The sequence below is a fragment of the Miniopterus schreibersii genome (assembly GCF_964146895.1).
Source record: "Miniopterus schreibersii genome assembly, chromosome: 4".
Taxonomy (NCBI): domain Eukaryota; kingdom Metazoa; phylum Chordata; class Mammalia; order Chiroptera; family Miniopteridae; genus Miniopterus; species Miniopterus schreibersii.
In genome coordinates, this window is record NC_138105.1 from 42,525,349 (window position 1) to 42,547,980 (window position 22,632).

General features: G+C 37.8%; 1 protein-coding gene across 2 annotated transcripts in view; it reads right to left on the minus strand.

Moving 5' to 3' along the window:
* TTC29 (tetratricopeptide repeat domain 29) overlaps positions 1–22,632 on the minus strand; it is a 315,521-nt gene that overhangs the window by 129,089 nt on the left and 163,800 nt on the right. For both annotated transcript variants that reach the window (XM_081136670.1, XM_081136671.1), the window contains exons 3-4: positions 19,216–19,313; positions 17,285–17,368 (exon numbers count right to left, since the gene is read on the minus strand). In XM_081136670.1, coding sequence (XP_080992796.1) covers positions 17,285–17,368; positions 19,216–19,307 — 176 coding nt within the window. In that variant the 5' untranslated portion in view covers positions 19,308–19,313. The remainder of the gene's footprint in view (positions 1–17,284; positions 17,369–19,215; positions 19,314–22,632) is intronic.

Sequence of the window (22,632 nt, forward strand, 5' to 3'; positions counted from 1 at the left end):
ATTAGAATGCAGAAAAAAAATCTATTTTCATACAGACACTAAATAAAAATCATAAATTATTTGGGTATGTTTTATAGTTTTTTTGTGAAAAGGACAATTTTCCCCCAAAAAGCTAAAGCAAAGATACAGCATTACCCAGCATATAGAGAAAAGTTAGAAAGACACAAAATTAACTAAGTTTGAAATGTCAACTTTAAAAGCATATAGAATGATTTCACAATGAAAACTGAAAGCATGTGTCTTAATTTTACACATTTACGTTTTTAACAATGATCAGTAATGGTGTTGATTAATACTGATTACGCATTACTCTACCATCACTCATACATATTTTTGTGTAATAACCATCGGAGAGTTGAGCTCTGTAGGACCTTTAATTTATTTTCCATGTACTTCAAAATACAGCAAGAGAAAAAGTTTCGATATAAAAAAGTACCATTTCCAATGTAAAGGATTGCCAGTGGGTTGACTGGTCTCTGGGGGCATCTACTGGAAATTTCGCAAACTGCAGTCACATCATGTAAATTTGATAACTTTCATTATCCATCTTAATACAGATATTATTTTAATTGATATGCAAATAAGGTGACACTCAAAGAAGATAAATGTAAAGTTATGCATGGTATTCTATCTCATCCATCTGGTAACAGCAAAACATGTAGCTGTCTGTGAGATCAGTTAACAAATACTCAACTCTTAAAAATGTAAATAGGGCAGATGGCATAGCACACATGAACAGTTTTCAAACCACTCAATTCTCATGTTTGGAAAAATTAGAAATATATTTTAGAGATAAGCATTCACACACTTAATAAGACATTTTATCAATCCAGATTACATATATATATATATATATATATGTGTGTGTGTATATATATACATATACACACTTTTAAAATTATGATGATTTCTCTAAAACAAATTCATTCTGCATTTCAGTATTGACAAATCATAAATAACCTGATAATTACTGCTTATGTTCTATATGAGTTAATTTAACTATTTAGAGGTTAATATCTCAAAAAGTAGAATTTGTTATACTTGGGACCAAAGAATCTATCCTTTACTATAATTAGTCATTACAATTAGAATTAGTCATTAAAATGAACACTGTTATTAATTTCTCCTAAACATTTTAGCAGAATGTCCTTAAAGAAAAATGAGCATATAATGAACAAGATGTAATCACTGCAGCTTATGTACATTTTTAACATATATCTCAATAAAATAACTCATAATAATATTATTAGAGTTATGATTAATCAGGTAATAGGAGTTTTAACATCACAACCATTATAATAATCTTGATTTTCTTTGTGAAATTTTAATCACATTTTCCTTAAGAGAAAATTTAAAAAATAATTTTAAAGGTATATCTATTGTGCTACACTTGCACTGTATCATAATGTACTTTATATATTGCTGTAATTTAATCTAAAATCTTCCTTATAAAGATCATAAATAACATTTTAGCTTCATTTCACTAAGGCATATATTAGTTTATACTGTTCCTGGAAATTTTATTAGAATTACTATCCAGTAAATGGTAAACTGAAAAATCCAATCAACATAAAAATGTTACCAGCAAATCAGAACATAAGTATTACTACAGCAGGAGTTTGGTTTCAGTTTAGAATTAGATTTATTTTCAACACTTTAAAAGTGTATATACAAACTGAAAAATACTATTTGGAAAAAACTATTTAATCTAAGTCAACCTTTAATTCTTTTTAAAAACATATAATAATAATAATAATTACTAAGAAAGCTTACTTCACAGTATTCTGTAAATGGAACTGTTACTAATATAATTCTTTCAATAAAAAATAAAAATATTAAATATTAAATAATAAATATTAAATATTAAAATAAAATATTAAAAATTTTGATCAGCAAAGAATTTTATCAATAGCACAATAAGAATCCACTTCAACATGGATGATTTTATTTTAGGATATACAGAATATTCATGTAGAATGGAACAAAGATTATTTCTCAGATTCAATTATGTTAAACAAATATTTAGCAAAAAGGTAGTAACTTTTTGTGAAATCAATAAACGTTAATTAATCAAATAGAATTTTTGCTGGTGACTGTTACCCAATATCACAGGAAAGCCGTGGTTATTTAGTAGACAGACTACAATCCTTACAATAGCTTTAAATAATTCTCTTAACATAAAGGCATTTTTTCAGGTACATACCCTGTTAAAAATGGTTTACTCAAGTGATTCCCATTCAATGAAATATTTGAAGTACAGCGATTGTAATCAATCAGAAATGAATAAATTATTCAACAGTCAATATAAAGTATTACCAAAATATTTACCCACATAGCTGTCACACATATTTTCTCTACTGAAAGATTTTCTTTACTAAAATATTTTGTTTACTAAAAAAATCTCAAACTTAGCCATATTTTAAAAAATGTGTTTCTTTAGAAGTTTAGTGGAAAAGCATTGGAAGAAGGCTACTTATGAGGCTAATTACACATAAAATCTTTATAAACAGTCTTATTACTTGCAAACTCCCTGGAGAAATTCAAACCTCTTTTTTACAAAAGACATTTTAAGACAAAGATTTTACATGGAAAGGTCTGAAACGAATGCAATTGTTTAAAAAGATTTTTCAGTGAAGGTATTTTCAAACCAGAAGCACCGCAATTGAGTCCAAACACCTCTGGCTCACTGAGGCAATCCTGCTGATTCTTGGTGGGGCTTTTTGCAATTTACACTATAACTTCCCACTATAGGGAAACAATTGTATAACCAATATAAGTTGGTTATATTGGTACTTAACTAATTAAATATAAGCTGAAAAGTAAAGATTGAAAATAAACTTATTTTTTGGATTGAGTTACAATTTTTTAAAAAAGAATTCTGAATAAGTAACAATTCTGTTATGTTCTGCATTCTAATATAATGAGAATAAACATAAAAAAGAGAAAAACAAAAACTAAGTTTTATACTATATCACTACAAACAATGGACCACAAACGCGCGTTAACAGGATTGTGCCAGCTCATCGCCTCCATATTTTTGTCTGAATTAGTATTTATAATTTTTAATTAATATAAAGCTCTTTACAATATGTCACTCTGTTTTTTAAAACATAATTCTGTGACTGCTCTCCAAATTTTTGAAATCTTTTAGGACAATGGGTCTCAAATAATATCATTTAATTGTTTTCTTTCCATTCTTCATCTCTACATCTTTCTATATAAAAGAACTATCAATTTTCCATGTAAATTGAGTGAAACATCAAACTCTTAATAAAAATGTAAGGCTTGAAAATATAAAGACAAAAGTTAGTAAGAACAACAAGTTGCATTTAAAAGAAAACTTGGACTCACTTGTGCTCTTTTTTTACTAAAGTATGTCATACATTTTATCTTTTCAAGAGTTTGACGAGTTTTGCAAGTAAAATTCTGTTTCCTCTACACTTGCTAATAGTCATGAGAATCTGTAGTTTGCACCTTCCCATTAAAAATGTATTGTATTTTTTTGAAATTATTCACCCCGCCTTTTATCCAGATCATGTCTTTGAAAGGAGGAAGTAGATAATAAATGGAATAATTCATGATTCCCCATTAAATATGAAACTTTCTTTTTCAGAGTTTAGAAAATGAAGTTCTACATAATGTACAAAAGTTGATTAGAACTTTTTTAACCTTTTCAAGAAAAATCTCTCACATTAAACAACTGCATGAAGAGCTTTCTTTGGAAAAAGTAAACTCATCAATTCTTTACACCTGTAGCTTTATCACATACATTCTAATTTTGCTCCATCCAAACGTATTTCCTTATAACGCTGAAGTAGTTCTATAAATGATGACAAGAAAAATAGTGTACGTGGGGCTATATACATGACACCTTTTAAAATAAAGCTGGTTTAAATTACAAAAGGAAAAAAATCATGTAAGTTAAAAATAAAACCAAATTTTATTCATGCTCTTTTCAGCAATATAATGAACGGCTGTGGAAGAGTAAATAACAAAACCTGCAGTTACATTTCTCTTATTATGGCATTTCTCCTAGTGTGGGTAACGATATTCTGTCATGAGAAAGAAATATATACCTTTATAAACTCATCTTCACAAACTATCCATTGGTATTCTGTTCACTATACTCTTTTGGCTTTTTTGGATAAAATAAAATAAAAACTAAGTCAAATAATCTTTAGGCTCATTCCAGCTCTATCATTTTATATTTCTTGGATAAGGTATCTGTAGTAAATTTAACTGAAATGTCAAATTCTGACTATGTTGGGCAGTGGGTGACCTCATTTCTTTGAGGTTTTAAGTTTCTGTTGTGGAATAGTTCATCTTTTCACTAAACATATTTTAATTTTCCCCACATCAAAAATACATTACGAATACATTTTCCAATTTCAAACCTGAAGGCTTAAGAGATAACTACCATATTGTAAGCTTTGTGGAGAAACCTTTCATAATGTCTGCTCTTTAATTACCATAACAAAGGAAGGCTGTATTGTACATATGAAGAGCCAGGCCAGGATTTCTTTTAGGCTATATGCACATAATCATCAAACTTCCAGAACACATATTTTGTTTTACATTTAGTAAAAACTAAATTAATAAACACAAAAAAGAAATCAATCATTTTGATGCTTTGGTTAGACAATATTTGTATATAAATATCTTATTTTCCTGAATGTTGTATTAATTTTAGTATAGCTATCTCAAATGTTTAGAAACTTCTTACTTATAACTGAGAGCACAAGGTATATCAAATCAAATATGTGTATCAATAAGAATATTGTAAGAACTAAAGGAAGTATTTGTGAGAGGAGAAAATAAAAGAGCCTTGAATTCAAGCTTTTAGGAAATAGTAAAACATAGATATATGTAGGAATTATAACTTCCTTGAGACAGAGAACAAGTCATTCGTTTCTTTTGGATTTTCATATAATAGCGCAAATGCCAACAATAAGAAAGCTTGCATAACTTGATTAATATAAAACAAAACAGAATTCATAAAAAATTAAAGGGGCATCCAAATATCAGTGATTCATAAATTAATTTTCTGAGAAATATAGCAGTTAGAAAACAATATACCTAATAACACAGCTTTAAGATACATAAAAATTTCAGAACAAGGAGAAATTTATTTAAATGCTTTTCCCCCCAGAATATTACAAGTATAGTAGGTTTAAAAGTTTTGAACAGCCCTGGCTGGGTGGCTCAGTTGGTTGGGGTGTTGTCGGGTCCAGTACACTAAAAGGTTGGTGTGGAGTCCGTCCCTGGTTGGGGTGCATACGGGAGGCAGCTGATTGATGTTTCTCTCTCACATCGATGTTCTTCTCCTTCTCTCTCTCTCAAAATCAATAAAAAATATATCCTCAGGTGAGGAAAAAAATATATATATATTTTTAAAAGTTTTGAATAACAGCTGTTAAGCTTGACTAAAATAACAGGCTCAATCTTATTATTAGATTCTGATGGAGGTTTTCATATAGAACTATCAAATAAGTCAAAAATATATATTTATTTATAAAAAATGACCATGTACTGGACACACTAGAAATTTCATTAACTGATATCATATACGGCATATTTACTGAGCACAAGAAAAAATTCACTTCACGATCCTGAGTCCCCTCTTTAAAAAAAAGGTCACAAGAAAAAATTATTCACCTGAAAATTACAAATATATTTCTAATTTGTTCATTGCCTAAAGAGAAAGCCACCATAGAAATTTTCATATATTTAAAACTGAAAGAATAAAAACTAACTATCAAATTCTGGGGGAGGAAGTCATCGTGGCGCTCAAGAGGAAATTTATCATTTAAGTATTTTTGTTGGGAAACAAGAACAACTGGGCCAAGGGAAGAAGCTGGCTCTCAACTCAGGACGCTGGTAACCTTGTGTGCTGAGGAAATACACAAGGGCCTGCGGCCCAGTGGAGCACCGGGCGGGAGGCATCCAACACCCTGAGCCAACGAGAGCCAGAGGCTGCCCGCAAGCCAAGTCCCGCTATGTGAGGGGACACATCTTTGTATAACAAAGAAAATTAATTCCATTCCTTCTCCTTTCACAGCCTCGGTGCCTCCTGCAGGCTTTTCTGCCATGTCTGAGAGAGGAACTGGGGTCTCTGAAGGTCCTCCTTTCCCCGCAGGAGCTTTGCTCCAGCTCAGGTGCAGGGTTCTCTGCTCACCTTTTTCTTCTGTACGGCCCCATGGTCCCAGATACCAGAGGACGTTCGTTTATTGGGGACAGCGAAGTCCTGGGCTTCTCAGCAGGGCAGCGCGGGGTTCCCTCTGCGGGCGGCTTCATGCCGAGTGCGGCCGGGAGGGCGCGGCCGGCGTCCCCCGCAAGGCGAGGCCGGAGGAGCGGGCTTCACGCGCACCAGGCCCCGGCGGGCGCCCAGGCCAGCTGCTACTATCCTCGAAGGGGCTTTTGTTTTGTTTTGTTTTGTTAAGTAACCTTCAGAATCTGTTAATACAAAAAGGAAGGTACAGGAAGTGTACACAGTGTACTTTCCCGTGTGCAGAAAAAGACCTTTGGTGTCCTGCTTTGGCAGGACACACAGTATGTAATAGTGAGGCTTCTTTGAAGGGGGTTTTCCTATTTGCTTTATTTTTTCTTTAGTTTCTTTTTTCTTCTTTAAGATGTTTTGAATCCCTGTCCGTGGGAGATATTACTCTATGGCTCTCCTCTTATGAAATGGCTTTTGTCTGGCGCTGCGTCAGGGCAATTGGGCCTCGCAGGAGGGGTTCAGAGGCGCTTCGCGGGTTTCTGTTTCCTTAGGGCGGACCAGCCTTTATTTCCTCCTCACGTCAGGTGGGATTCACCAGTGAAGCCCTGTGGGCCCGGAATTTTTTAAGTTACCAATCCAATGTCTTTAAGGGGTATAAACCCACTGTTTAACTTATTTCTACTTAAGTCGACTTGGCAGTGCCTTTCAAGAAATTTAGCCGTTTCGTATAACTCGTTTATCAGCATATTGCTTTTTCCCTAATTAGCATTCTTACGTTTGCATACACTATACGCGTGTGTCTTCTCATTTCTGAAACTGGTAGATGGTGTTTTCTCTCTTTTTCTTTGATCAGTCTGACTCAAGATTGATCAATTTTATTTATATTTTTAGAGAACCAGTTTTTAGTTTCAATGATTTTTCTACTACTGTTTTTCTGTTTTCTGCTCTCACTTCACTATTCCTTTTTCTCTGCTGTCAGTTTACATTGTTATCATTCTCTAGTTTTTTAAAATGAAAGCTTAGGATACTGATTTAGGACATTTCTATTTTTTTATAGAAGCATTTTAATGCTATAAACTTCACTTTAGCACTACTTTAGCTGTATCCCACAAAATTTCATAAACCATGTTTCTCTTTCATTCAATTAAAAATATTTTCTAATTTGCCCTGTGATTTCTTTTTCTTTGATCCATGGTTTATTTAGAAGTATGTTGTCTAGTTTCTAAATTTATGGGGGGGGCGGTTTCCAGAGGTCTTCCTGCTATTATTTCTAATTTAATTCCATTGTAAGAGAAAATAATTTGTAGAATGTAAATCCTTTCATGTATATTGAAATTTGTTTTATGACTCAGAATATAATCTCCTTTGATAAATGTTCCATGTGTACTTGAAAATAATGTGTGTCCTGATGCTGTGGAATGCTAGTGGAATGTTCTGTAAATGTCAGTTATTTGAGTTGATGGATGATATTGTTCAGCTCTTCAATAATCTTACTGATTTGTCTATCAATTATTGAGAGAGCAGTGTTAGAATCTCCAATTATAATTTTGTGCTTGTTTATTTTTTCCTTTTCTTTCTATCAGTTTTTGTTTTACATATTTTGAAGTCTGTTGTTAAGGAACACAAACATTTAGGATTATGTCTTTTTGGTGAACCAATTCTTTTTATCATTATGAAACATCACTTTTTATCCCAGGTGATATTCCAAATGCTTTCTGAAAATCTTGAGAGCTCTCATTTCTCTTCCTGTCTTTCTCATTATGTTAAGACTTTACTATCTCTTGTACTTCTACATTGACATTTCAAATATAGGAAGGAAATGTGCTTAGCCATTCATTTTGATCTTGCTCTTAAAGTGGGGAAAAAGTAAACTAAATTTTTAGATAACTCCCTGTCCAGTAATATATTTCTTTGGCTGCTCTGGTTGTAGAATAAGAGATTGCTCCAGAAAAGCATAAGGGAATTTTACGGAAGTCTGAATCAGGATTATGGAATGACTGGGTCCTTGTGGGTTGAACTCAGAGGGAGGTTCCAGATCCACGGTAGTAATGGAAATTCAGGAGGGGTCTGGAAATCTGATCTCTGTTGTATGTCTGATCCATTTACTGTCTAATTTAGTCATTCCTTTTTCTCTATGAATCATTTTTCCTATCTTATTGCTTCTGCTTATTTATAACATTAGATGGCCCTGGTCAAACTACTTAATCTCTCCATGCCTTGGTCTCTGGGAGTAATACCAGCTCTTCACAGGGTTATTGTAAGGATCACTTAAAACAGACCAGCTCACAGTATTCATTTAATATATCTTACCTGTTACTGTCTTGCTTGAAATAAAACCCAGCTAAGAGATGTAATATTTACAACAAGCTAAATACCCATTTTGTTGTTTATTAGGTATGCAAACTTATAGTATGTTGTGCCATTTTTCTTATATGATGTCATGTGATAACTTTCTTTTGGAATTTATTATCAGGAGAAAGCTTGTTTCTCTCAAAGAACTGGCATGTTCCCTCTCCTCAGGTAATGAGAAATGTATAATCTATTACATCCCCCTTTTTTGCCCAGTCTGCCCAGAAATTCAGAGTAAAACTTAATGTTTCCTCGGGGGAACTATATGGACTCTAGTGGAAGCATATTTACATACATCTCCTTTATTTGCCTTTCATTTTCTGTTTCTAACCTGACAGCTGTGTAATATAAAACGTTAACTTTAAGTTTCTTCAATCCTTCCGAGAAAGAAGGTAAGCAAGCAACGGAGTGCTACTTCATGTAAGTCAGGAGAGGCTTAAAGGGGAATGAAACAGTCCCTGCTTGCGAGGGACTCTGTCTAGAGCAGAGTCCTTCCTGTGGCAGGTCAGCGAGACAGTGAGACACTGCGGCTCAGTGCATGTACGCGTATAGCTCACACACGTGTATCTGAAGCCAAAGCTCAAAACCGCTAACACCCAAAATGTTCTCAGCTCTCTCTAAATAGTAACTCAACCCTCGTAACTATCAATGAGCCAGGCCATAGTAGTAGTATTATCCCTGTTTTTTTTCAGATGAGGAAAGTGAGACACAGAAAGGTTAGGTACCTTGGCCAAAATCAACCAGTGCTAGCAAGTGTAGAGCTGGAGCCCAGGAGCCTGGCTTTAGGACCCGTGCTCTAGGTCATGACATCTGGCAGCCTCCCAGTAGTTAGTTGCACTCTGCACAAAGCACTATTTTCTGTTCTATTTTACTTTCCTCTCATTTTTTCTTTTTTTTAAATGCTGGTCATGATCCCCAGACAGATGGATCATAACCACTACCCACTAATGGGTCGCACTCTATAGTTTGTTAAACATTAATCAAGAAGAGGGAAAAAAACTCCATCCAAGCATGACGGTCAGTGGCTATTAAGAGAGTTCAAGCAGGAGCTCTGAGCTCTACCATGTGGATGAAGATGAAGCAAAGGAGGCCTCAGAGAGCAGGAAACAGGTCGAGGCTGGAAGATAAAAGTGAAGCAAGGTCACAGGAGTGGGGGGAAGAAGCCTGGCATTTTAGACAGGGCACATGGACAAGGCCACGGACGGCTAAATGCTCACCACTCATTGATCGCCTCACCGCCTGTGAGCCGGGTGCTAAGGATGCGTAGCCGAGTGAAGGGTCCATGGCTCCAGCCCTCTTGACTCCTGGTCTGGTACAGGGCACAAGGTAGCCGCGACAATGCCACGCTGGGAGTGCCATGGTGGGAGGCATTCTGGGCAATACTGGCCTTCGGATGGGTTTTATTCCAGGTACTATGCTAGCAAGTTACCTAGTGGAGGTGAGCCATTTAAGAATGAGTGCAAGTCCACCACGAAATGGTAGGGGAACAGCCTTTGAGGCCAAGGGAATGGTGATAAGCCAAAGCTGGGAGATGAGGGAGAGCCCAAGTTCCAATTCCTGCTCTCGTACTTACTAGCTGTGTGACTCAGTATCTCTGCACTTCAATTTCCTTAGCTGTGTGTGGAACTAACAAAGACTTTTCTAAGATTAAATGAATTAATACATACACATAAGGCACTTAGAGCAGTATCTGCAACGCAGTAAGTGCTCAATAAATACTAGTCATTATTACTATTATTATTATTATCATTATTTTGGCAAAGAAGACATTTCAAAGTGGGAATGGAAGAGAGGATACCAGCTGGGGTGTGGTTGGCCTTAGCTTAAAACTACTGATTGAGTGCTGACTATGTGCTGGGAACTGTTGTAGGTACTGGATGCTCAGCAGCAGAGAACAAGACGTCGCCCAGTTGCTCAGGTGGGTTCACAAGAGTCACCTGTTTTCCTGCCTGTATCCTGAATAAATGTCTTCACCTTGCTACATATATTTTGAGTGTCTGGCCATTGTGCAAATCCAGGTTTTAAAAAATTGCTTAGAGCCGGCCAGGCTTGGCCTGGCGGTTGAGCATCGACCTATCCTCCAGGAGATTGCGGTTTGATTCCTGGTCAGGGCACATGCCCGGGTTGCAGGCTCGATCCCCAGCAGAGGATATGCAGGAGGCAGCCGATCAATGACTCTCTCATCATTGATGTATCTATCTCTCTCTCTCCCTCTCCCTTCCTCTCTCTGAAATCAATAAAGACATATTTTTTTAAAAAATTGCTTATAACAAATACCTCTGTAGTTTGTAAAAGCACCTTTGAAAGACAATTTTGAAACAAATTCAAGACAGAAACCTAAGACTGGCAAAAGGCTAATTTACTTTAAATGAATAAGTATCATACAATTCAAAATGAGGCAGGAGAGAAAGGCCTTAAAAGATGTAAAAATAAATAGTTCTTTGTTTCTTCACAACCTAAACTCTTTGACTATGATAACTGATAGGTCTACCTGCCACCATGCTGGCAAAGTGACACTCAGCGAACGTGAACTGATGATGCTAAAGGACATTCTGAAGAAAAGCAGTGTCTGAGAGATGTGCACAGTTCTGAACTAAATCTATTCTTCCACATAATAGAACTTGCTATCTGAAGCAGAAAATAATATTGAGCAGATTAGCATTCCCTGTCCCCTGATGATTTTGTCTATTTGTATCCTCATATATATAACTAAAGCTGTAAAAGCTGCCCCCTGGAAATTTTTATTTGGATCTATAAATGACACTTTTATTACTTAGCTACTAAAAGCAATTAAGATATGATAATAAGTGATATTTTAGGTCCTTTAAAAAAACAATAATGCATTCTGATAATATAATACAGAATTTTTAAAATGTTAAGAAACACAACATAAACTTCTTTAGTTAAAGATCAGTGAAATACTATTAATGAACTTATTTGAACAATTATCTGAGAAAGTCAAATTATCAGTGTCAAACATACACACGTTTGGGAAAAAATGTACCTATTAGGAACAGCAATAAGCTGGTCACTTAAAAAGTAACAAAGTGACCTGGCCAATGTCGGTCAGTGGTTGAGTATTGACACATGGACCAGGCGATCGCAGTTTGATTCCAGTCAGGAGACGTGCCCGGGTTGTGGGCTCGATCCCCAGTAGGGGGCATGCGGAAGCAGCTGAATCCATGACTCTCTCATCACTGATGTTTCCCTCTCTCTTTCTCTCTCTCTCCCTTCCTCTCTGAAATCAATAAAAACATATTTTTAAAAAAAGTAATAAAGCATACTGAAATTCCTCCTGTAAATGTGAATGATATAAAAACAACAGAGAAGCTCTTTGTTTTTTAACTGTTTTACCCATTTCAAAGTAAACTAGACCCCCATCAAGTGGATTTGGCCAATCCAGGAACAGCCACTTTTTAAAAAATATGTTTTTATTCATTTTAAAGAGGGAGGGAGGGAGAGGGACAGAGAGAGAACTATTGATGGGCTGCCTTCCGCACGCACCAGGACCAGGGATCAAACCCGCTATCTGGGTATGTGTTCTGACCAGTAATCGAACTGGTGACCTTTCGGTGCACGGTGACAACCGACACTCAACCAACTGAGCCACACCGGCCAGAGCCAGGAACAGCTACTTTAGCTTGTCCTGCTCAGTTACTCAGTTATATGTTATACTACTACCTGGGTACATAATAAAACACTTCTGAGGAGTTTAACTTCCTTGATTCAACAATCAAACCAGCTACATGTAACACTGAACTAAAAATGTTATAACCAAAGAATATTCATAGCAGGATACCTATTTTGTGGTGTTGTTAATCTTACATTTATTCTTTCACTCAGTCATTTATTCAACATTTAATTCCTGAGCTCTGACCATGTGCCAGGCCCCGGTTAGGCCCTGGGACACGGTGGCATTCACACACGGACCTACCCCTGCTCCTGTGGAGCATCCCTTCTGCTAGGGTTGAGACAGTTGACATAAAACTCCTGATGCAAGATGGGGACTAGGTTATGTAGAAATAGACCCAGATAACTTGATTGGGAGAAAGTGTGGGTGGGGTAAAGGCTACTAAATATCAAGGTCAGGGAATGGCAGACAAGGAGTGTCAGCAGTAACACACTGTGAGTAGTGCGCGGTGGGGAGGATGGGAGATAAGCTCAGAGAGGCCGGCCAAGTCCAAACCCTGCACAGCTTTAGGCCATGATGGAGAATTTAGAGTTTATCATGAGAACAATGGGAAGCCCTTGGAGGATTATAAACGAGAGTATCATGATCTAATTTTTTTCAAAAGGCCACCCTGGAGGCTGAGTTTTGGCAGGTAAAGGGGATGTGAGAAGAGCAGTTAGGAGACTATTTTAGTGATCTTGGCAAGAGATGGTGCTTATGCAATGAAGAGGAGTGGGTTAACACAAGTTATATTTTAGGTTATAACTGGTAAGACATGCTGATGCATTAGATAGGGGAGGGGTAGTAAGGCAAGGTGACACTCAAGGCTGTCTTGATGCCATTTACTGAATTGGGGAAAGAGTGTGGGAGAAATACCCTGTGGGGAGTGAGAGGCAATAGGAGTAAAGCAAGAGTACAGTTCGGGGTCACATTAACCTTCAAATGTCCGTTAAAAATCCAATAACTATCTCAAGGAGGCAGTTGAATATAAAAATTTGGAGTTCCTTGGAGAGGTCAGGGCTGGGTTTACAAATTTGATAGTCATTAGGTTATTGCTAATAATTAAAGCTGTAAGACTGAACCTGGGTAGAGAGTGTAGCTGGAGGAGAAGCCCTAAGGCCCAGCCCTAGGACCCCCGCCACTGAGAGTTTGAAAGGAGGAAGGCAGCCAGCAAAGGAGACTGAGGCAGCCCCGTCAGAGTTTGGAGGAAAACCACAGGCCGTGGCATCCGGGGAACCACAGTGACAGGACGTCCGAGGAGAGAGTGCTCAGCTCTGTCAAACGCTGTGAAGACATCAAGCCAGGTGAGGGCAGCGGCCTGACCATTAGGTGTGGTAAAGGTGGGGGACACTGGCCACCCTAAACAGACAGGTTTTAGTGAGCTCTGGTTGGAAATCTCTTAGGGGTCAACTGAGGCAAGACCAGGATGTGACAATATTGGGATATTGCTTCGGGTTGCTGTGAAGGGTAGAGGAAAACTGGGGTAGAATCTGGAGGGGGCTGAGAAGGCAGGGGCGATTCCGGAGCCGGTGTAAACGTGAACGCGATCGAGCCAATGGAAAAGGAGACGCTGGCGATGGAGAGGAAAAACATGTTTAACTGCAGGAGAGTCTTAGAGCAAATACGAGGGGACGGGATCCAGGGCCCAGCTAGAGGCGGCAACCTTAGACACGGACAGGGCTCTCCACCCCCTGCGCAGGAGGGAACAGAGTGCGAGTCCCCCTGTAAGGGGGCTGGTGCACTTTGAGGGAGACGATGACAGGAGGGAACAGAGTGCGAGTCCCCCTGTAAGGGGGCTGGTGCACTTTGAGGGAGACGATGACAGGAGGGAACAGAGTGCGAGTCCCCCCGTGAGCGGGCTGGTGCACTTTGAGGGAGACGATGACAGGAGGGAACAGAGTGCGAGTCCCCCCGTGAGCGGGCTGGTGCACTTTGAGGGAGACGATGACAGGAGGGAACAGAGTGCGAGTCCCCCTGTAAGGGGGCTGGTGCACTTTGAGGGAGACGATGACAGGAGGGAACAGAGTGCGAGTCCCCCCGTGAGCGGGCTGGTGCACTTTGAGGGAGACGATGACAGGAGGGAACAGAGTGCGAGTCCCCCCGTGAGCGGGCTGGTGCACTTTGAGGGAGACGATGACAGGAGGGAACAGAGTGCGAGTCCCCCTGTAAGGGGGCTGGTGCACTTTGAGGGAGACGATGACAGGAGGGAACAGAGTGCGAGTCCCCCCGTGAGCGGGCTGGTGCACTTTGAGGGAGACGATGACAGGAGGGAACAGAGTGCGAGTCCCCCCGTGAGCGGGCTGGTGCACTTTGAGGGAGACGATGACAGGAGGGAACAGAGTGCGAGTCCCCCTGTAAGGGGGCTGGTGCACTTTGAGGGAGACGATGACAGGAGGGAACAGAGTGCGAGTCCCCCCGTGAGCGGGCTGGTGCACTTTGAGGGAGACGATGACAGGAGGGAACAGAGTGCGAGTCCCCCTGTAAGGGGGCTGGTGCACTTTGAGGGAGACGATGACAGGAGGGAACAGAGTGCGAGTCCCCCTGTAAGGGGGCTGGTGCACTTTGAGGGAGACGATGAGTGCTTATTTTGGTGCCAGGCAAGGAGCACATACATATTATGCGATACAAAAGCTAGTGTACATCAAATATGTAGAGTAGGGATGCTCACATTCTCACCATCTTAGAGAAGATGAAGGCAGTATAGGGGGACTTGAAGCCTGATTGAAAATTTGATTCCTCAATATCCCTATACCCTGAAGATCCGTAACACACCAGTGCGATCATTTTGTAATGCCGCCAGCGGGAGCCACGCCCAGCCGGTCTTCCTGGGCAGGTTGCACCCCACCGGTAGCCTTGGTCTCCTCTCATCTCCTCCAGAGCTTCAGGCTGCCCCTCACAGCACAGTCAGCCCCCACTTCATTTCCTATTTGTTTTCTGCTCTTATTTTCTCAAACTGAGACAAGGGTAGGGCCAAACATTTTACAATAAAATGTCATCATGTCTCCCACTGTGAAAAACGTAGTATTACATAGAAAGTAGGCACTTAATAAATGCTTGTTGACCGATTTATCTTTTTGGAGTTGAATGGCTAATAAAAAGTTTTATGCAGCAGTTCCTTGGCTAACAGAATGGACGTAATTCCTCATGGCACCTGCTGGGCATTGCTGCAGGACGCTGAAATCATTTATCAATTTTATTCCTTACAATGGTATGCAAGGAGTTTGTCTGGGGCGAAGTCTAGAATGTGTATCAATCAAAAGCATACTACTGAGCTAAGCACACGCTAGCTTCCTGCTAAAGTTTGCAACCACTTTCTTAGGGGAAAAGCTTCAGTCTAAAAAAGTAGTCAAGTGCAGGGAGCTTTAAGGAGAATACAATATTAAGGACTGAGACTTACCCAGTGCTACTTGTTTCCTGTTGCATAATATAAATTTGAAATCAATTTGGTAATTTCCATAGTGGAAAAAAAATAGTATTAAGAGAATTCTCCTCAATATAGCCTATTTTGCATTGTCTTAGATCAAAGTTTTCTTCAGTACACACTGAAAGCTTAGCAGATTTTAAGTATATGGATTTCCAGCTTGTTAAATTATGTGAAAAAGTTTAATTCCAAATTAAAGACCTACTTCTTCTTTTTTTTTTTCTTCAATATATCTTTATTGATTTCAGAGAGAGGAAAGGAGAGGGAGAGAAAGAGATAGAAACATCAATGATGAGAGAGTCATTGATCGAGCCCACAACCTGGGCATGTGCCCTGACTGGGAATCAAACCCTGATCTCCTGGATCCTAGGTCAAGGCTCAACCGCTGAGCCATGCCCGGCTGGGCTAAAGTCATACTTCTTAAGCCAGTTACAGCTATGTCGATGTTCTTATATTTAAATCAGAATGCAAGTATCACTCATATGTATTTTTCTTTTAAGAAGTAATTATATCATCAGACAATATTGACTTTTAATTTTATCCGACAGGTTACCATGGAAAGTTAACAAATTAACAATCAGGATAGCATTTAACAAAAGGCCTCAGATACTACACATGGCAGTCAAGAGAGCGCCAAGGAAGATAGTGATTACAGTTACTGAAAATTTTGTCACTCTATAAAATAAAGTTTCTACTGACAGAATGAACTATTCCCTTTTTCTGTTATATGCAAATTGACAAAATAATATCTAATAAAATAAAATAAATCAAGAGACTTAGAATTTTAGATTCTATGAAAACCTACACCAAAAATATCATTAGGAATACTTTTTCATTTGGATCTCATAGTACTGGACAATACTAACAGAATTTTTTAAAAGTATGCTTTCATAAAATATTTTAATTGGATCATTAAATGAATTCCATAAGATGCATGTGCATTTATAAGATTTCCATTTTTCAATGCTTACATCTAAAGATCTGATAACAGAATCACCAAGTCTATAGGTAAGAAACAAACCTGTTTAGCTAGTATTCTAGGTTTCTATTTCTCACTATCCTACATGGATTTTTATACTGTTTCTACTCACAAAATAAATTACCTTCTAACTGGTGGTAAAATAGCAAAGTTGACATTGTTGATTTAAAAAATAAATCCAGACAATTTACAATTATTTTAAAATTAACCAATAAACTATGAGTCATTAATTCTTTTTGTGGGTTCTTGATAGGGTGGGGGAGAGACACATTAGTGAAGGATTTTTTTTTTAATCACTAGGAAAAAAAAATAACTCTTTCTCTTAAAGCTTTTTTCTCCTGCATGGAGGCAACACACCTTAAAATGGAGGTTAATAAGCAACTAATGGCACAGACTTAACTAAAATATTACAAATCTGACAGTATAATATCTTGGTAAATATGAGAATTTTGAGAGCCATAAAATTAAAGACTTTGATATGTGTAAGATCAATAGATATGGCTTATCATTATTTAATATGAGCTTTAATTTTTAAGTGCCATGTTCCACTGAAAAGGTGTACTGCACAGGAAAACTGAAATTTCAACGAAGAATCGAGACAAAGGAAACAAACTTCACATTAAAATACCTTTAAGAGGTTATACTTACGCGGCAACCTCCTCTTTCGACAATCCTTTGAACTTCACCTCCAGATAATGATCTATGTCATCTTTTTCTTTGATCAGTTGAGACCTCAATGAAATGGAAAGAAATAGTAAAGCACTGCTGTATCAGGCAGAAAAGCTACCAAACATAAGATGCCACCAGGAGCACAGGAGCATTCGGGGCATAATACCACACACAAGAAACGTTCTGCAACAGCCGCAGAGTAAGGTTATTGACTGAGAATTTCTAAATTTTAGTTTTCTTGAATGGAGAAAGACAGGGAAGAATATTAAACCTGGTGTGTAAACAAAGAAAACACCAGACACATTAAGAAAATCTGCATTTTTAAATATAGATTTTTGCTCAAAGCTGATAAGGTCTTCCTTTTTACTCATGTTGTTTCACAGTATGACTTTCCAGCTGCAGAAGTCGTATTCTGCTGGGCACAGAATCTTGAACTGAGAATACCCATTGGATACAAATGTGTACAATTTATTTGTTCCAAACATTAACAGATTTGTTCTGCAATGCTGCTCGAGTTTTTTTTAATCATACATAAAACTCAAGTAATTATTAAAAGTTCAAAGTGCAGAGTGATTTTAAGAAGGCTTAACTGAGCAATACATTACACATGTAGTGTATTTATCCTTTATGCCCCCCTTGCACTTTTAAAAATAAACATATTATTAACACCTTACAACCATGGGAGTATGGAGCTGAAAAATTATCTGTTTTTATTCAGTAGTAATGGAGAATGTTGATACAAAACTTTGCCTTAAATGGTTATGATAAAAATGTTTTTATTCAATATGAATACAAGAAAAAGTTTTCTTTAAAAAGCCATCTTATTTTAGAGATGTGAGATTGGCTGTGTTTTTACTCATACTGTAAAGCAAATGTAATCTCAATCATTAAAAAAGATAGGAAGAATAATCTTTTTCAGACTTTCTTAATATTTCACACTGTTCCAAAGTAAAATATATATACCAGTATATCTACATATATATCTGTAATATCAGTTATACCTTAATAAAATTATATATTCTAGAATTATGCATCTATTAATAATTTATATTTTTAATTTTTGAAAAGAAAATTTGATCTGTTATTATAAAAAAAAAGGTTTTTTTTGGTAGTCTAGCTAAGTGTATTTATTTGGTCCGGGGGCTTTGGTCTTTCCCAGAAATACTAAAAAATGAGGTATGATATTTTTCAGAACACAGTAGTTTCATAATGCTTTGATTATTAGGCCTGGCAGGAATTGAAAAGTACATATATAAAGAAAATAATCCAACCAAGACATGCAAATTATTTATGTTGATAAATGATATGTGCATTACTAAACATCAACACAATTATAAATGCAATTACTAAATAATGCAACCTTAGTTAATATTCCTAATTATGACAAAATGCATGAAGTTCTCTGTCCTGCAGTGTCTGGGCTACAATTCCAGGAGCTCTGCAGCCCTTCACAGGCAGCAGTGGTTAGATGGTGCATCTGCAGACCCCAGGGTCACTTCGGGAGCTAAACCGTGCCCGCCAATCTACCCTAGTAGTGACTGTCCTCGCCCTCCAAATGGAAATCAGCAATCAGAACCTGTGGATTAGAAGCCAGACCCTGTTCATTCCTAAAGCTTCTGCTTTCTGTTCTCCACACACATGAAAAAATGTATCTCCAAAGCTTCATAGGAACCATGATACAATTGGAGTAAGAACTAAAATGATCAGATGAGCACTAACTTGCTAAATACATATATCCTTAATATTTAAGTGAAGTTCAACAATTCTTTTAAAACCACAAATTTGAATATTCTAAATATAACAATATACTTTTGCCTTTAAACAATTTGTTTTCTGAGACATGCTATTGGCATTCTTACAGTAAGGAATGTATTTTGTAGGAAAAGAAATGAAAACCAGGGCTCACGTACCTTGGAATTGTTTTGGGGGAGCATGGCAGCTTCTGTCTGGCTAAGGATGTCAGTTTTGAGCGTGACACGGGCAGTGGGGGCAGAGTAGTCATTCTGGACTACAAAAAAAAACACAAACAGAGAAATGATATTTTAAAGAATAAATCATTCAAAGACTATTTTAAGACATCGTTAGATCCAGTCTGTCATCTGAGCTGAGACCGCCTGTGTGCGTAGAGCTATAGCTCTGTTAGTCAGGAATGATACTCAGTGAGATAATTCTACAGGTTGCTTCACTCATTATTTTCTTCTACTAGCTGCCTTGTGTCCAATTTATTACTTGTCTGCATCTCTACCATGAAGGAGAAAATCTGATAAATGAGTTGAAAATTTAGTCAATCAGGAGTGTTGGGATGAGTTTTGTTAAGAGACATGATTGCAATTAAAAAGTAGAGATTTTTAGGACAGCTACGGATTTCAAATGTTCATGCTTTGCTTTCCTGTTGTAGTCAATAATTGAAAATTGCTCATATTTTGCGATTTTTCTAGAAAACTTTATCATTTATAAATAAAGGTTTTTCCTTGCAAGTGATAGATGCCAAGAATAATTCTCAACAAGGAGACAGCTGCCATGAGGGACGCACAGCTAAAACGTTGCAACAAATCACTTCCAAACATAGTGATTTTAAAAAGATTAAAACAACAATCATTTTGTTATCTTTCACACTTTTTGTGGGTCAGGAGTTAGGATGGGTCACAACGGATTGGCTTTTCTCTACTCCACAATGGAGGGGACCTCTGCTGGGAAGACTCAGAAGGTTGGGGGTAACTCAAAGGGGGGAAGCAGGAAGCACCTGTAAGTGTCTTTACTCATATATCTGATAGCTGATGCTAACTATTAGCTGGGACCTCAACCGGGGTCTCTGCCAGAATATACACACGTGGCCTCTCCATGTGGCTTGAGCTTTCTCACAGCATGGCAGCCCTAGACTTCTTGCTTGGCAGCTTAGGGCTCCAAAAGCAAGTATCCCAAAGAAAAGCCAGGTGGCAGCTGTGTTCCCTTCTAGGGCCTGGCCTTGGAGGTCATATAGCATCACTTCTACTGTAATGATAGGCCTGTCCAGATTCAAAGCTAGTGGATATAGATCCACCTATTGATGAGAGAGCATCAAAGTCACATTGAAAGAAAGAATGTGACATGGAAGATATTGTTGGGGCCATCTTCGGGAAATGCAATGTGCCACAGTGGAGGAGATAAGTGAGTAATAATAAAAGTGGGTCTATAAAATCAAGTAATCTAAACCTTACTCCGAAGAGGAATAAGTGTGGAAATAATGTCAGTGGACATAGAATGAAAAAATTATCACATGTTGCAAGGGCTTTCAGGTGCAAAAGAACCCACACTTCTTCTGTTAAATAGAGAGGCATCCAAAGGGCCAGAGCCTCTTGATTCCACCAGCACTATGTCCATCAGTTTTTACCTCTATCCTTAGCCCCACCAAGCAACAGGAAGGCTTGTTGTTTATTTTAAATTACTTACCTCCAGCATTTACTATCTGTGTGACCTAGGATAAGTCACCATCAATCTGCACATTGAATATATTCAACAGATTAAGCTCCTACTTGGTGCCAGATACTGTTCCATGTGCTGAAGCTACAGCAGTAAACAAAAAGGCAAAGATCTCTGACCTCATGAATTTATATTATAGGGGTGGATGTGGGGGAAAACAGACAATACAAAAATAAACAAAATATATATAAGATCTATAGCAAAAAATAAAGCAAGGGACTAGAAAGTACTCAAATTCTCACCAGTAGCAAAGAGATAAATAAGAGTGTAAGGAGGTAAAAGTCAAAGACGTTAGAAGAAATGTTGTGTTCTGATGGGACCAGGTCTTGAAAGTTACTGTAAAAACTGTGACTTTCACTCTGATTGAGGTAAGAGTCCATGGGAGGATTTTGAGCAGAGGAATGACATGGTATGACTTCTACCTTTTAAGGATCACTATGGCTTCTCTTTTAAATTTAGACAGTAGGGGAAAGAGGGCAGACAGCAAGGGGGCCAGCTGGGAGCTTGCTGTTAAATCTGGGTGAAATAGGATGGTTTTTTAGGTAGAGGTGGAGGTAGAGACATAGTCATACCTGAGGTAGAGCCACCTGTGAATGGCTGAGACACAATATCCCAATATTGCTCTGTGCTACAAAGCCATAGCAGAGGTGGGGGTGGGGGTGGAGGGAGAAATAAAAAAACAAAATATCTCTTGAAATTCACTGTAGCAATAGGCAGTTTTGTGTTCTAAAAACAGATTACTACTCTGGCCTGAAAATAATTTTTCACACAACTAAAGAGAAAATTTTAATGCAGGTCAGTGTCTTGTTTTGGATATAACACAATCCTAATAAAAAACAGTCCTAAATTATCCGGGCATGACATGATCCATGGAACATAATGCCTACCCATTTTTATATAGTTGTAGCTTTAAAGCACACAGTCTAAACAGCAGATGTTCTCTCCTCCAAAACAAACATCAGAAACATACTGTATTATACTTCATAACTTCATAATATAGTGACTTAATTCTTTTGTAATTTTTTAAAAAAATTATTCTTCTGATTAGATGTTAACTAGTTTAGTTACTTGGATAACCAGAATTTACTAAATGGCAACATTTGCAGAACATGTGGTGACAAGTTATAACCATAAGGTTGGACCTCATGTACAGCTTTGAAGGGACACCAAAGGCTCCCCAAACCCATCTCCATGAGCCTATTTCATAAAAACTGTGAGACTCGATGTTCAGAGTCCTCTAATGTTAGAGAGCAAACCTGGACCATCTCAGTTTCTTAACCCTGATGCGTCTAACCTTAGTGGTTTTTGAAAGGGAGAGAAGAAAACTAACTATTCTTGCTTCGGTCGGAGCATTCCATTCTCTATGAATTAAGACTGTTCTGAGAGCTTCACTTTGCTTACCAAGGGCATTGGGCAGCAGTAATGACTGCATAATTGTGCTTTAAAATGAGGGAACAGTACTTGTAATTTCTCTGAATACTGGGAAGATAAGGCTACTTAGAAACAGTGGGACCACGCCCCAGTAGCTCTGGTCCAGCCAATATATCCCATCAAGATGTGTGTCAGCTCCCCTCCCCAAGTTGGGCTACCAGTATGCCATATAAAATTTACCCTTTTTGATGTTTCTGGGGTTAGATTATTTTTGCTAGGAAAGATGAACATCTAATGAAATCAAATACAGATGTTATATAAGGGGAGGAACTTGTCTTCTTTGTCACCCAGATCAACTGTGATTTTTTGCCCCCTCAAAACTTGAGTCAACATTTCCTACCATTAATGTTTCAGCTGCCAGTTCCTTCATTTTGCTCTCCTCTGATCTGAGAACATTAGCAGCAGGAGCACCTTTACTCTTAAGTTTAGTTTAATGT